This window comes from Sinocyclocheilus rhinocerous, unplaced genomic scaffold (genome assembly GCF_001515625.1).
Source record: "Sinocyclocheilus rhinocerous isolate Xijiao unplaced genomic scaffold, SAMN03320098_v1.1 scaffold865, whole genome shotgun sequence".
Lineage (NCBI taxonomy): Eukaryota > Metazoa > Chordata > Actinopteri > Cypriniformes > Cyprinidae > Sinocyclocheilus > Sinocyclocheilus rhinocerous.
Window position 1 is genome coordinate 155308 of NW_015646167.1, and position 11712 is coordinate 167019.

At 38.3% G+C, this 11712-nt stretch overlaps 2 protein-coding genes across 2 annotated transcripts in view; both read left to right on the forward strand.

Annotated features, from left to right (window-relative positions):
• The first annotated feature begins 382 nt into the window (after window positions 1-382).
• Window positions 383-7313, forward strand: LOC107707062 (diamine acetyltransferase 2-like). Its single transcript, XM_016510941.1, has 6 exons — window positions 383-593; window positions 4048-4099; window positions 4219-4302; window positions 5847-5948; window positions 6043-6083; window positions 6232-7313. Exons 1-6 carry the CDS (start codon window positions 531-533, stop codon window positions 6403-6405), a joined length of 516 nt encoding a protein of 171 aa, XP_016366427.1. The 5' UTR covers window positions 383-530; the 3' UTR covers window positions 6406-7313.
• A 2085-nt stretch (window positions 7314-9398) lies between these two features.
• Window positions 9399-11712, forward strand: part of LOC107707060 (tumor necrosis factor ligand superfamily member 12-like) — a 7533-nt gene continuing 5219 nt past the window's right edge. The window contains exon 1 of the mRNA XM_016510939.1: window positions 9399-10042. Within this exon, the coding sequence (XP_016366425.1) occupies window positions 9827-10042 (216 nt within the window). The 5' untranslated portion in view covers window positions 9399-9826. The remainder of the gene's footprint in view (window positions 10043-11712) is intronic.

The window sequence follows — 11712 nt, forward strand, 5'->3', positions numbered from 1 at the left end:
ATGGGGGGTTAAAGTGTCCCCCTCGGTAGACATTTTTAGATAGATTTCTTAGAGATTTCTACCGAGGGGGAAATGCCACTGGCACAAATTAATATTAAACACCACAATGAATAATGTTACTAGTAATAATGAAAGTAATTGTTAAAACAGCTTTCATGAGTCAACCTTTGATTACAGCCTACTGTATGTTTCTGTGGAATAATCATTCAAACGATAACGTGCATATATCTAGATACGTCTAAGCGTCTAACATTAAACACATTTTAATCTACTGTTTTAAAATCAAAGGTTATTTTACAAAGGTTTCTTTACAATAATTGTATAAATGGCCAATAGTGATGACTGTGATATCACATCAGAACCTGCAGATGGCGCTGTTTTAACAGTTTCTAAGCGCCGCGTGAGAGTCACAGCAACATAAACACATCTCTTCGTATGTCCTTTTCATAGTCCACGTCGACAAACACTCCTGATTATTTATTTTATTTGACTTTTATTTTATTGCTCAGTTTGTTATTACTGAACACAGGATGGAATTCACCATCCGGGCCGCCACGCTCGAGGACTGTAAGGACATCTCGCGCATGATACTGGTGAGTCGATGTGCCCGCGTGTCATGTGCGTCCATTTATGACGATTGTAGAATCTTATGAAAATTCGAAACACAGATCTGCTGCGTCACAGACAGCATGCGCAGTCTTTTATTATATTCCAAACACCGCTGTTGTTTTAACGTGTAACGTACGTAATTGCATCGGTGTTGTTGATGACAGAGTTGCAGTAAGGTATATTCATTTGGCACACACTGTAATCTGACTCTTTCCTGTCATAGAGCCTAGTGGACGGCATTTGGAATGCTCGGAAACGTGCAGCAGCCTTCACCTGTCAGCCGCGACTGTTGTAGCGCGACCTCTGCATTACGCAGGCCATTGTCACGTCATTAATTAAATGGACATAATTACTAAAACCTTGTTAGTTAATGGTGCGTGCGAAAAAGGAAATAAATTAAAAATTAAACACCTTGCTGATGTCAGAATTTTGATACAATCTAATATAATTCAAAATATACTTTACATGATGGTAAATTAAATCCAAATAGAAACTAGTTTTTATTATAGTACCTGCTTGAATTGCGTCCATGCCTTCTGCTATGCAACAAACACATTTAAGCAATTTCTTTTCAAATATTATATATGGCTTTAAATGTTCAATGGGTGGAAAATGCTTTTCTAGGAAAGGTTATCTCAAGCAAAAATGTGCTTCGTCCACATGGGGCAGTATGAGTTCAAGATTAAATGACCGCCTTGACAAGAAAAATAAGTTAAGAAAAAATATCGTATTGGCTTATTAGTCATTCTTTCATTTTTAATCCATATTTTTGTCATCATGTATGCATCATGTGCTTGCAAAGTGAAGAAAATTGGCTTGTCACCAAGGCAAAACTGAGCAATAGAGGGTTAAACTACAGGTGCATCTCAATAAATTAGAATATCGTGGAAAAGTTCATTTATTTCAGTAATTCAACTCAAATTGTGAAACTCATGTATTAAATAAATTCAATGCACACAGACTGAAGTAGTTTAAGTCTTTGGTTCTTTTAATTGTGCGTCCATTTATGACGATTGTAGAATCTTATGAAAATTCGAAACACAGATCTGCTGCGTCACAGACAGCATGCGCAGTCTTTTATTATATTCCAAACACCGCTGTTGTTTTAACGTGTAACGTACGTAATTGCATCGGTGTTGTTGATGACAGAGTTGCAGTAAGGTATATTCATTTGGCACACACTGTAATCTGACTCTTTCCTGTCATAGAGCCTAGTGGACGGCATTTGGAATGCTCGGAAACGTGCAGCAGCCTTCACCTGTCAGCCGCGACTGTTGTAGCGCGACCTCTGCATTACGCAGGCCATTGTCACGTCATGAATTAAATGGACATAATTACTAAAACCTTGTTAGTTATGGTGCGTGCGAAAAAGGAAAGAAATTAAAAATTAAACACCTTGCTGATGTCAGAATTTTGATACAATCTAATATAATTCAAAATATACTTTACATGATGGTAAATTAAATCCAAATAGAAACTAGTTTTTATTATAGTACCTGCTTGAATTGCGTCCATGCCTTCTGCTATGCAACAAACACATTTAAGCAATTTCTTTTCAAATATTATATATGGCTTTAAATGTTCAATGGGTGGAAAATGCTTTTCTAGGAAAGGTTATCTCAAGCAAAAATGTGCTTCGTCCACATGGGGCAGTATGAGTTCAAGATTAAATGACCGCCTTGACAAGAAAAATAAGTTAAGAAAAAATATCGTATTGGCTTATTAGTCATTCTTTCATTTTTAATCCATATTTTTGTCATCATGTATGCATCATGTGCTTGCAAAGTGAAGAAAATTGGCTTGTCACCAAGGCAAAATTGAGCAATAGAGGGTTAAACTACAGGTGCATCTCAATAAATTAGAATATCGTGGAAAAGTTCATTTATTTCAGTAATTCAACTCAAATTGTGAAACTCATGTATTAAATAAATTCAGTGCACACAGACTGAAGTAGTTTAAGTCTTTGGTTCTTTTAATTGTGATGATTTTGGCTCACATTTAACAAAAACCCACCAATTCACTATCTCAACAAATTTGAATACTTCATAAGACCAATAAAAAAACATTTTTAGTGAATTGTTGGCCTTCTGGAAAGTATGTTCATTTACTGTACATGTACTCAATACTTGGTAGGGGCTCCTTTTGCTTTAATTACTGCCTCAATTCGGCGTGGCGTGGAGGTGATCAGTTTGTGGCACTGCTGAGGTGGTATGGAAGCCCAGGTTTCTTTGACAGTGGCCTTCAGCTCATCTGCATTTTTTTGGTCTCTTGTTTCTCATTTTCCTCTTGACAGTACCCCATAGATTCTCTATGGGGTTCAGGTCTGGTGAGTTTGCTGGCTAGTCAAGCACACCAACACCATGGTCATTTAACCAACTTTTGGTGCTTTTGGCAGTGTGGGCAGGTGCCAAATCCTGCTGGAAAATGAAATCAGCATCTTCAGAAAGCTGGTCAGCAGAAGGAAGCATGAAGTGCTCCAAAATTTCTTGGTAAACGGGTGCAGTGATGTTGGTTTTCAAAAAACACAATGGACCAACACCAGCAGATGACATTGCACCCCAAATCATCACAGACTGTGGAAACTTAACACTGGACTTCAAGCAACTTGGGCTATGAGCTTCTCCACCCTTCCTCCAGACTCTAGGACCTTGGTTTCCAAATGAAATACAAAACTTGCTCTCATCTGAAAAGAGGACTTTGGACCACTGGGCAACAGTCCAGTTCTTCTTCTCCTTAGCCCAGGTAAGACGCCTCTGACGTTGTCTTTGGTTCAGGAGTGGCTTAACAAGAGGAATATGACAACTGTAGCCAAATTCCTTGACACGTCTGTGTGTGGTGGCTCTTGATGCCTTGACCCCAGCCTCAGTCCATTCCTTGTGAAGTTCACTCAAATCTTGAATCGATTTTGCTTGACAATCCTCATAAGGCTGCGGTTCTCTCGGTTGGTTGTGCATCTTTTTCCTTCCACTCAACTTTCTGTTTACATGCTTGGATACAGCACTCTGTGAACAGCCAGCTTCTTTGGCGATGAATGTTTGTGGCTTACCCTCCTTGTGGAGGGTGTCAATGATTGTCTTCTGGATAACTGTCAGATCAGCAGTCTTCCCCATGATTGTGTAGCCTAGTGAACCAAACTGAGAGACCATTTTGAAGGCTCAGGAAACCTTTGCAGGTGTTTTGAGTTGATTAGCTGATTGGCATGTCAGCATATTCTAATTTGTTGAGATAGTGTATTGGTGGGTTTTTGTTAAATGTGAGCCAAAATAATCACAATTAAAAGAACCAAAGACTTAAACTACTTCAGTCTGTGTGCATCGAATTTATTTAATACACGAGTTTCACAATTTGAGTTGAATTACTGAAATAAATTAACTTTTCCACGACATTCTAATTTATTGAGCTGCACCTGTATTTCTGTTGTCAAATCCTTCACACTAGGAACTGGCAGAGTATGAGAAAGTTTCTGACCAGGTCAAGATTGCACAAAGAGGTAGGCCTGATTGTCACATCTTTCCAATACAAATACAATCATTTGCTTGGAATAAATAATCCTGTGGATTGCTTTAGCAAGAATTTGAAGCTGATACCAATCATACTTCTCTACTGTAGATCTGGAGCAGGATGGATTCTCTAAAAACCCTTTTTTCCATGGAATCATTGCTGAAGTGCCAGAGCACCTTAAGTCCAAAGAGGGTGAGAAAAAAGAAATAGGCATCTTGATTCAGTATTCATCTTGGATCAACAATCCTATTAAAAACATCCTTCTGCGGTGCCCTGCACTAGGATACATATTTGTTATCTAATCTGGGCATGTGTGTCATGTCTAGCCTGAGTTCATGGCTGTTACATAAGCTTGTTTTGCCATTTTATCCTCTCTTGCTTTACCTCCTCACAATTACATATATTCATTTTCTACACCATTTTAAGCAACAATGCCACAGCATGCATATTGTTGTGAATAGTTTACCCAAGAATGAAAAATTGCCAAGATGTAGATGAGTGTGTTTCTTCATCAAAACAGATTTAGAGAAATTTAGCAGCATTACTTTGCATACTCACCAATGGATCCTCTGCAGTGAATGGGTGCCGTCGGAATGAGAGTTCAAACAGCTGATAAAAACATTACAATAAACCTCAAGTAATCCACATGACTCCAATACATTATTTAATGTTTTGCAAAGTGAAAAGCTGCACATTTGTAAGAAACAAATCCATCATTACGGATGGAAGTGGAAAAGTGGAAACCACCAGTGGAAAAGTCCATTCCCTTTTCTCTCACAGTAAAATCCACCGGCATATTTATGTAGAACTGTTTTTGCTTGTAAACAGTGCTTGTTCTGTGCATATTTCTCTCCTGATTCAGACAAGATGGCTTTTTCACTGGAGAAAGCAATATTAGGAATAGAGATCATTAACTGATGGACTGATGGCCTTGTGGCTTATTGTGATGTTTTTATCAGCTGTTTGGACTCTTATTCTGATGGCACCCATTCACTGCAGAGGATCCTTTGGTGAGCAAATGATGTAATGCTACATTTTTCCAAATCTGTTCCGATGAACAAACAAACTCATCTACATCTTGGATGGCCTGATGGTAAAATGTAATTTACTTTTACTAAAATGTCATCTACTATTCTTTGAAGTGCCTGGCCAAATGTGCTAATATTGTGGTAACTGCATGTTTTACAACCTGATATTGTTTGCCCGGAGTATGTTTGAGTTTTGTGTTTACCCTGGTGTTAACATTGCTTGTTCTGTGCATATTTCTCTCCTGATTCAGACAAGATGATTCAGATTTTCACTGGAGAAAGCAATATTAGGAATAGAGATCATTAACTGATGGACTGATGGCCTTGTGGCTTATTGTGATGTTTTTATCAGCTGTTTGGACTCTTATTCTGATGGCACCCATTCACTGCAGAGGATCCTTTGGTGAGCAAATGATGTAATGCTACATTTTTCCAAATCTGTTCCGATGAACAAACAAACTCATCTACATCTTGGATGGCCTGATGGTAAAATGTAATTTACTTTTACTAAAATGTCATCTACTATTCTTTGAAGTGCCTGGCCAAATGTGCTAATATTGTGGTAACTGCATGTTTTACAACCTGATATTGTTTGCCCAGAGTATGTTTGAGTTTTGTGTTTACCCTGGTGTTAACATTAGTGGTATTTTTTTTTATTTTAGCCATCAAGCTGACAGAGGTCATTCATGTATGTATATCTTTTTACAGGTCATACCAAGGTTGGTTACTCTCTGTACTTCTACACATACAGTTCATGGAAAGGTCGGGCGGTGTACATGGAGGATCTGTATGTGATGCCAGAGTTCAGAGGTAAGGAAACCACACTGTGTGCTTTTGTTTTTTTTAATTGAAAATAAAATGTAAGTCCTTTGACTGATTAATGGTTTTCTGTGAGTATTTCCAGGGAAATGCATTGGCAAGGCTCTGATGTCTAAAGTTTCCCAGGTGAGGGGTGTTTATTTATACTAGATAATGGCAGCATATGGCACACGATCATAATACATTAGCAAGGAATCTGTTGTTAACAAATTGTGATTTAGATTATTGTTGATTGTGTACAATTTTACATGTTTGTGATTACGATCACCCACAGCTTGGTCTGGCTGCTGGTTGCAGCCAGCTGAACTTCACTGTGCTGGACTGGAACAAATCATCTCTTGACTTCTACCTAAAGCAGGGCTGCTGGGATGTGACCTCCGACCTCGGCTATCACTGCATGCGCTGTGAGGGCGATGCCCTTGAACACTTGGCCCAGGGGGACCTTTAAATTTTTGAAGCACATAGATTCCACTGTCAACCCCTGACCAGAGCCACAAGTAACAAGTTGTTTGATAAGCACAGGAAGACAGTAAACTGACAGTTAAATGGGAAAACTGGAATAAGTAACCATGCTCATATCCTATAGAAATTTTCTGAAAGAAACGCAACTTTATGAGGCAATATAGACAAGCAATATTGCCGAGAACAATAGACAGAAGATGCTTCTTATTTATTTTGCCTCAAAAAGTGCATTTGATTCATTCTACATAATTGAATTGTGAAGTCTGACCTAACCAAAGATTCAGAAGTGCACTGTTGTGTCATTGTGAATCGCATATATATTGGCCATATTATGACATAATCATTTTTCTACTAGTGGAAAGGGTGGAAGTGAAATCGTTACAGTTGGTGCTGATACCATCATTCGTATCTAGAATTTAGAACTGTTATTCTTAGATGTTCTATTTAAATAGCCATTTTATTTGTTATATTACGTGTCATTTTATTTTTACATTTGAATATCTGTTTGAACATCTAGTCGGTCTCACTCACAAATCCACTTTATCTGAAATTATGCACAAGTAATGTTCTTAAACTATGTTGTAATATATAAAGAACCGATTGGTACACAAGAGTCACAACCAAGTAGATTCTAGAAGATGAAGATGTGTCTGTTTACGCTGTACATGCACAGATATAAGCCACATACTTTTCTCGACTAACTTTTGGTAACTGTTACCAGTCATAAGAGAGAATAAGCTCACTAAAAGTAGAAAAATGCACTACAAATGTAAATAAGCTAAATCCTACAGTATATGCTATTGGTTAGTGAAACCATGATTGGATTTTGCTTTTCTAAATTGTTTACTTTGCCTTGTAGATGATTTTTTTTTTGTGCATTTTGCATTGTGTAATTTTTTGGTAACTAGATATTTTATGTTTATTGCCAAAAGGTCTTTGGCAAGAAAATCTTGTGCTGTTACTAAATACAGTATAAACATGAACAACAGACAAGCCATAATACCTCAGTCTCTAAATGTAGTTATTTAGTAAGTAGTTGGTAAGATTTAATGACCTGTTAGGATGGAACTGTTATTTTGTAGCACTTCAGAGAAGCTCAGTGTAGCCTCATTGTGAAGATGATGGCAAAAAGTTACATTGTTACAAGCTGCTGTATCCAGTGTACTGTGCAGTCTGTTCTATTGGCCATTGATTAAAGTACATTTGTCCATGGTTTTGCTACATGTGTTTTTACTTGACAAAAAGCTTTTAAAGCAGTGTAATCTAGATTAGTGTTGAACAAAAACTATGCACAAGTAATCATAAAATAAACATAATAAATGCCACTTCTGAATCAATGACCATAAGATAAATCGTAGCTGGAAGCAGGATTCACATTTGGCCTGCAGATCACTACATTACTAAGCTGCTGAAACGCCAACATGTTGCAGTAGTTAGCACACCTTAGTCAACAGCGACATCAGGTGGTCACCCGGAGAAGCGATTAACGATAAACCACATTTAGGACTTTTTCCAGCGCACTTCAACTGAGGAATTCAAGTAGGGCTTCCGAGACATCAATTGTGACGTGCATATGTTGTGCATATTTAATCCTTTAAATGCTCAACCGATTGACAGGCCAACGTTTCGTAGCAAATTAACTAAGTAAAAACACTGTGAATCAGACCCAGGCTCATTTTCTGACTCATAATAATCGAACTCCCTGCCAGGAAACCATCCTGTTGTTTGGGACTTTTGGAAGGGAAAAGGAAGAGCAGAACTAGACACATCTTCACAATATTGACATTTATGTTAGAAAACGATTAAGCAATGATTAGACTGCGCTGTTTGTCATTTTAGGTATCATAGAAGAGACAAAAAAATTATAAAATACTTTTTTCTTTTTTTTTATGTCTACAAAACATTACATTTAGGATTATAAGACAAAAGCAAACAATTTACATGTCATTTGAAGAAAATACAGGTACATATTTTAATAATCCCTTCTAGAGAAATAACACACGCATAAAGTTTATTTATAGGCCTAGGCCTACTATATAAAATACTCACATGGTTTTAGGAGCTGATTCGGGTTAAAGAAACTAAATGTGTGTCGCTGGAGTTTTTTTTTATGAAATGTGACCCTGGACCACAAACCCAGTCTTAAGTCGCTTGGGTATATTTGTAGCAATAGCCAAAAAAACATTGTATGGGTCATATGCCAAAAATCATTAGGATATTAAGTAAAGATCATGTTCCATGAAGATATTTTGTAAATTTCCTACCGTAAATATATTTCAACTTAATTTTTGATTAGTAATATGCATTGCTAAGAACTTCATTTGGACAACTTTAAAGGCGATTTTCTCAGTATTTAGATTTTTTTGCACCCTCAGATTCCAGATTTTCAAATAGTTGTATCTCGGCCAAATATGGTCCTATCCTAACAAACCATACATCAACGGAACGCTTATTTATTCAGAAGATGTATAAAACTCAATTTCAAAAAATTGACCCTTATAACTGGTTTTGTGGTCCAGGGCCACAAATAGTGTATGTGGACGGTTGCATAAATGCTTAGACTAGTCTTAAAGTTAGTCATCAAATTTTTTAAGACTAGTCATAAGTCTTAATAACTGGTCATCAAGTCGGTTACATAAAAACGTAGATTGGTCTAATTTGAATCCGAAAAAGAGACTAATTGCTCCCTGGCTTTATGCAACTCTTTTCTTTCTTTCTTTCTTTCTTTCTTTTTTAATTTAATTTTATTGTGGTGACAATTTAATCAGCACTCTTTACTCCATGAATCCATGGTCACACTTTGTAAAACTTTAGAGAACAACCAGCTCAGCCAGCCCTCTAAAAAAAGAAACGCGGACAAGCGCACTTGTTGATTTGAGGCAGGACAGAGCTAAATAGTATTTCGCTGCAGAATAAGAATACTTGGCACCGCACGAGGGGGGAAGGAAATCTGTTTTCCACTGCTGTGCAGGACTCACTTCCCTGCAATGCATACTTGAGCACATGGACGCAAAAGTGCTTTGAAATGACACCTCGTATGGACTAGACCATGATCTATTTGTCAAAGAGAACACGAGGAAGTCATGCCAAAGAATCAGGTCTCTGGAAAATGCGAATAAAATCCAAATCCCACAGTGTTGCTGTGCTACTGTCAACTCTCTGCACAGGAATGAGAGGAATATTGCTGTTCCATTTGGGCCAGTTTATGCAATAAACGCAGACAGTTCTCCATATACCAAAGCATTGCCAGCGGCGACTGATTTGCTGGGTCAATCTCGCAACGATTGCAACCAGGTTTGCGTTGACCGCGCTGCAACAGCTGCATTTGCGCTCTGGAGAAGCTCTCGCGCATAGGACCTACCAGAGAGGCTCAGAGATGTTCTCGTGGAATATGGACAGAATGATTGATGTGGAAGCTCCAGAACGGTAAACGACCCGCGTGCGCAACAATGCAGCTAATTCTTCAGAGGCGACGGATCCGCACACTGCGCTTGGTTTGGTCGCTCATGGCCGTGGTCGCGCTGTCCCTGGCCGTGTGCAGTGCCATATTTACAGTGTGGACAATGCGACAAACGCGGGACCTGTCGAGGTCTTTCCAAACTCTGCAGAGGCGCTTAGAGCAGGTAAACGCGGTCGCCCGTTTGCTCTGGTTTTTGTCTTTCAAGTGCACGTCAGACGCAATCATGCATTCCCAAGCACATTTTTCAAAGCAGTTCTCACTAATCATGCAGTGATTTTGCAATTATGCTGTTTTCTTTCTTTTAATCACTAGGTTATTGTGGTCCTGAGCATAAAAGCCATTTGCAAGCTCTTTTTGGGGAGGTATATCATGAAGAATGTAATCATATAATTTCGAGGCACTTGATTATACAAACATACAGCTGCTGCACCGCTGGGGGTCTGCGGGACGTGTTTTTATGACCCTTCCAGACTTTGCGCGCAGGGTGCTGTGAGTTATGGCCTATTTAGTTTCTAAAGTCGCTGCCAAGTGTGATGCTTCTGTTGCCAATTTTGCTCCTTGTTTAGGGCAATTTACTGGAAATAGACTACTTGGCACGAGGGCGTTTCGAAGCCAAAGACATTGCCTTTTAAAGAATCGGGTCTCGTGAAAGCATTTGTGTAAATATGGTTAAATGATTTGCAACTCGTAAGCTACCATTTCGCGTCTTAGCTTGCCCTCAGATACAGAAGGGTAACTTTGTCATGAGTATGTTGCTGTAATTATAACTATTGTTTTAATTACTGTTAAGTGCGCTCGAACGTCCGTTCTTCCGCCAATGTGGACGGAACACAGACAGAACTAATGTGTTCTGAATCTGAGAGAGTTCCTGCACAACTCTCCAAGCGCCCTAACACCGCTACTGAATACGAAACATACCGCGACCAGTGTGCGTTTCCAGAAGGAATGACTCTTATGAGCCGGTTCTCTTTAGGGAATCAAACTATTCAGCGTGACCGGTGTAGAGCGGTTCCCGAACGAATGACTCTTATTATCCGGTTCTTTTTAAGGAATCAAATTATACAGCGTGACCAATATAGCGCGATTACCGAACTAAGGACTTTTGTGAGCCGGCTCTCTTTAGTGAATCGAAAACACTTGAGAATCGGTTTTAGCATTTGCTTACTTAAAATACCTATTACAGAATTAAAATACTTGTAACTGAATTAAAATACTTTACAGACACTTATATCAGTGGAGTAGCTTGTGAAAGAACGAATGAAATATACAACCACATTTTTGTTTTAGTGTTTTAATGTAGCCTAATATATATTTGTATAGTGTTGTTTCTTTTTCTTTTTTTTTCATTCGAAAGCAATGCGTGCACTTGAAAGATTCGTTCAAAAGACTCGTTCACAAATGAAACATTACTACTAGGACAAATTTAAAGATACAGACCGAAATTAGAGAGGTAAAATACAAAATACCATGGCAGGTGAACTGCTTAAACAACGTAACTAACGTCAGCTAAGTTTTTAATCCTTGTTGCCAGGTAATATGAACTTTATGGTTAGGTATGTTAGGGAATATGTTTTCCATTGCTTTTCAGAAACTTTTTCAGAAAAACATGGTAATATACAGTTATGGTCTGGCAACAGCTACATTTATGTGATATTCTGCAATCAATATCTGGCAAGAGTTCACCCATCTGGCAATATTTCACCCACACACATAGTCTACACACAAAACAACAACAACAATGTGGTTATAACTCTGCATATGACTCTTAACTCTGTTTTTTTTTTTTTTTTTTTTTCGGCACCGTTGGCGTCAAGAATGTAATGTCTTTGGTTT

What these genes read in the sequence shown, in the direction of transcription:
- LOC107707062 (XM_016510941.1), top strand. Translation starts at nt 531, where the DNA reads ATGGAATTCACCATCCGGGCCGCCACGCTCGAGGACTGTAAGGACATC. An exon ending in GGTCAAGATTGCACAAAGAG is followed by an intron (nt 4,100 to 4,218) that starts GTAGGCCTGATT and finishes TCTCTACTGTAG; the next exon opens with ATCTGGAGCAGGATGGATTC. An exon ending in GCACCTTAAGTCCAAAGAGG is followed by an intron (nt 4,303 to 5,846) that starts GTGAGAAAAAAG and finishes ATCTTTTTACAG; the next exon opens with GTCATACCAAGGTTGGTTAC.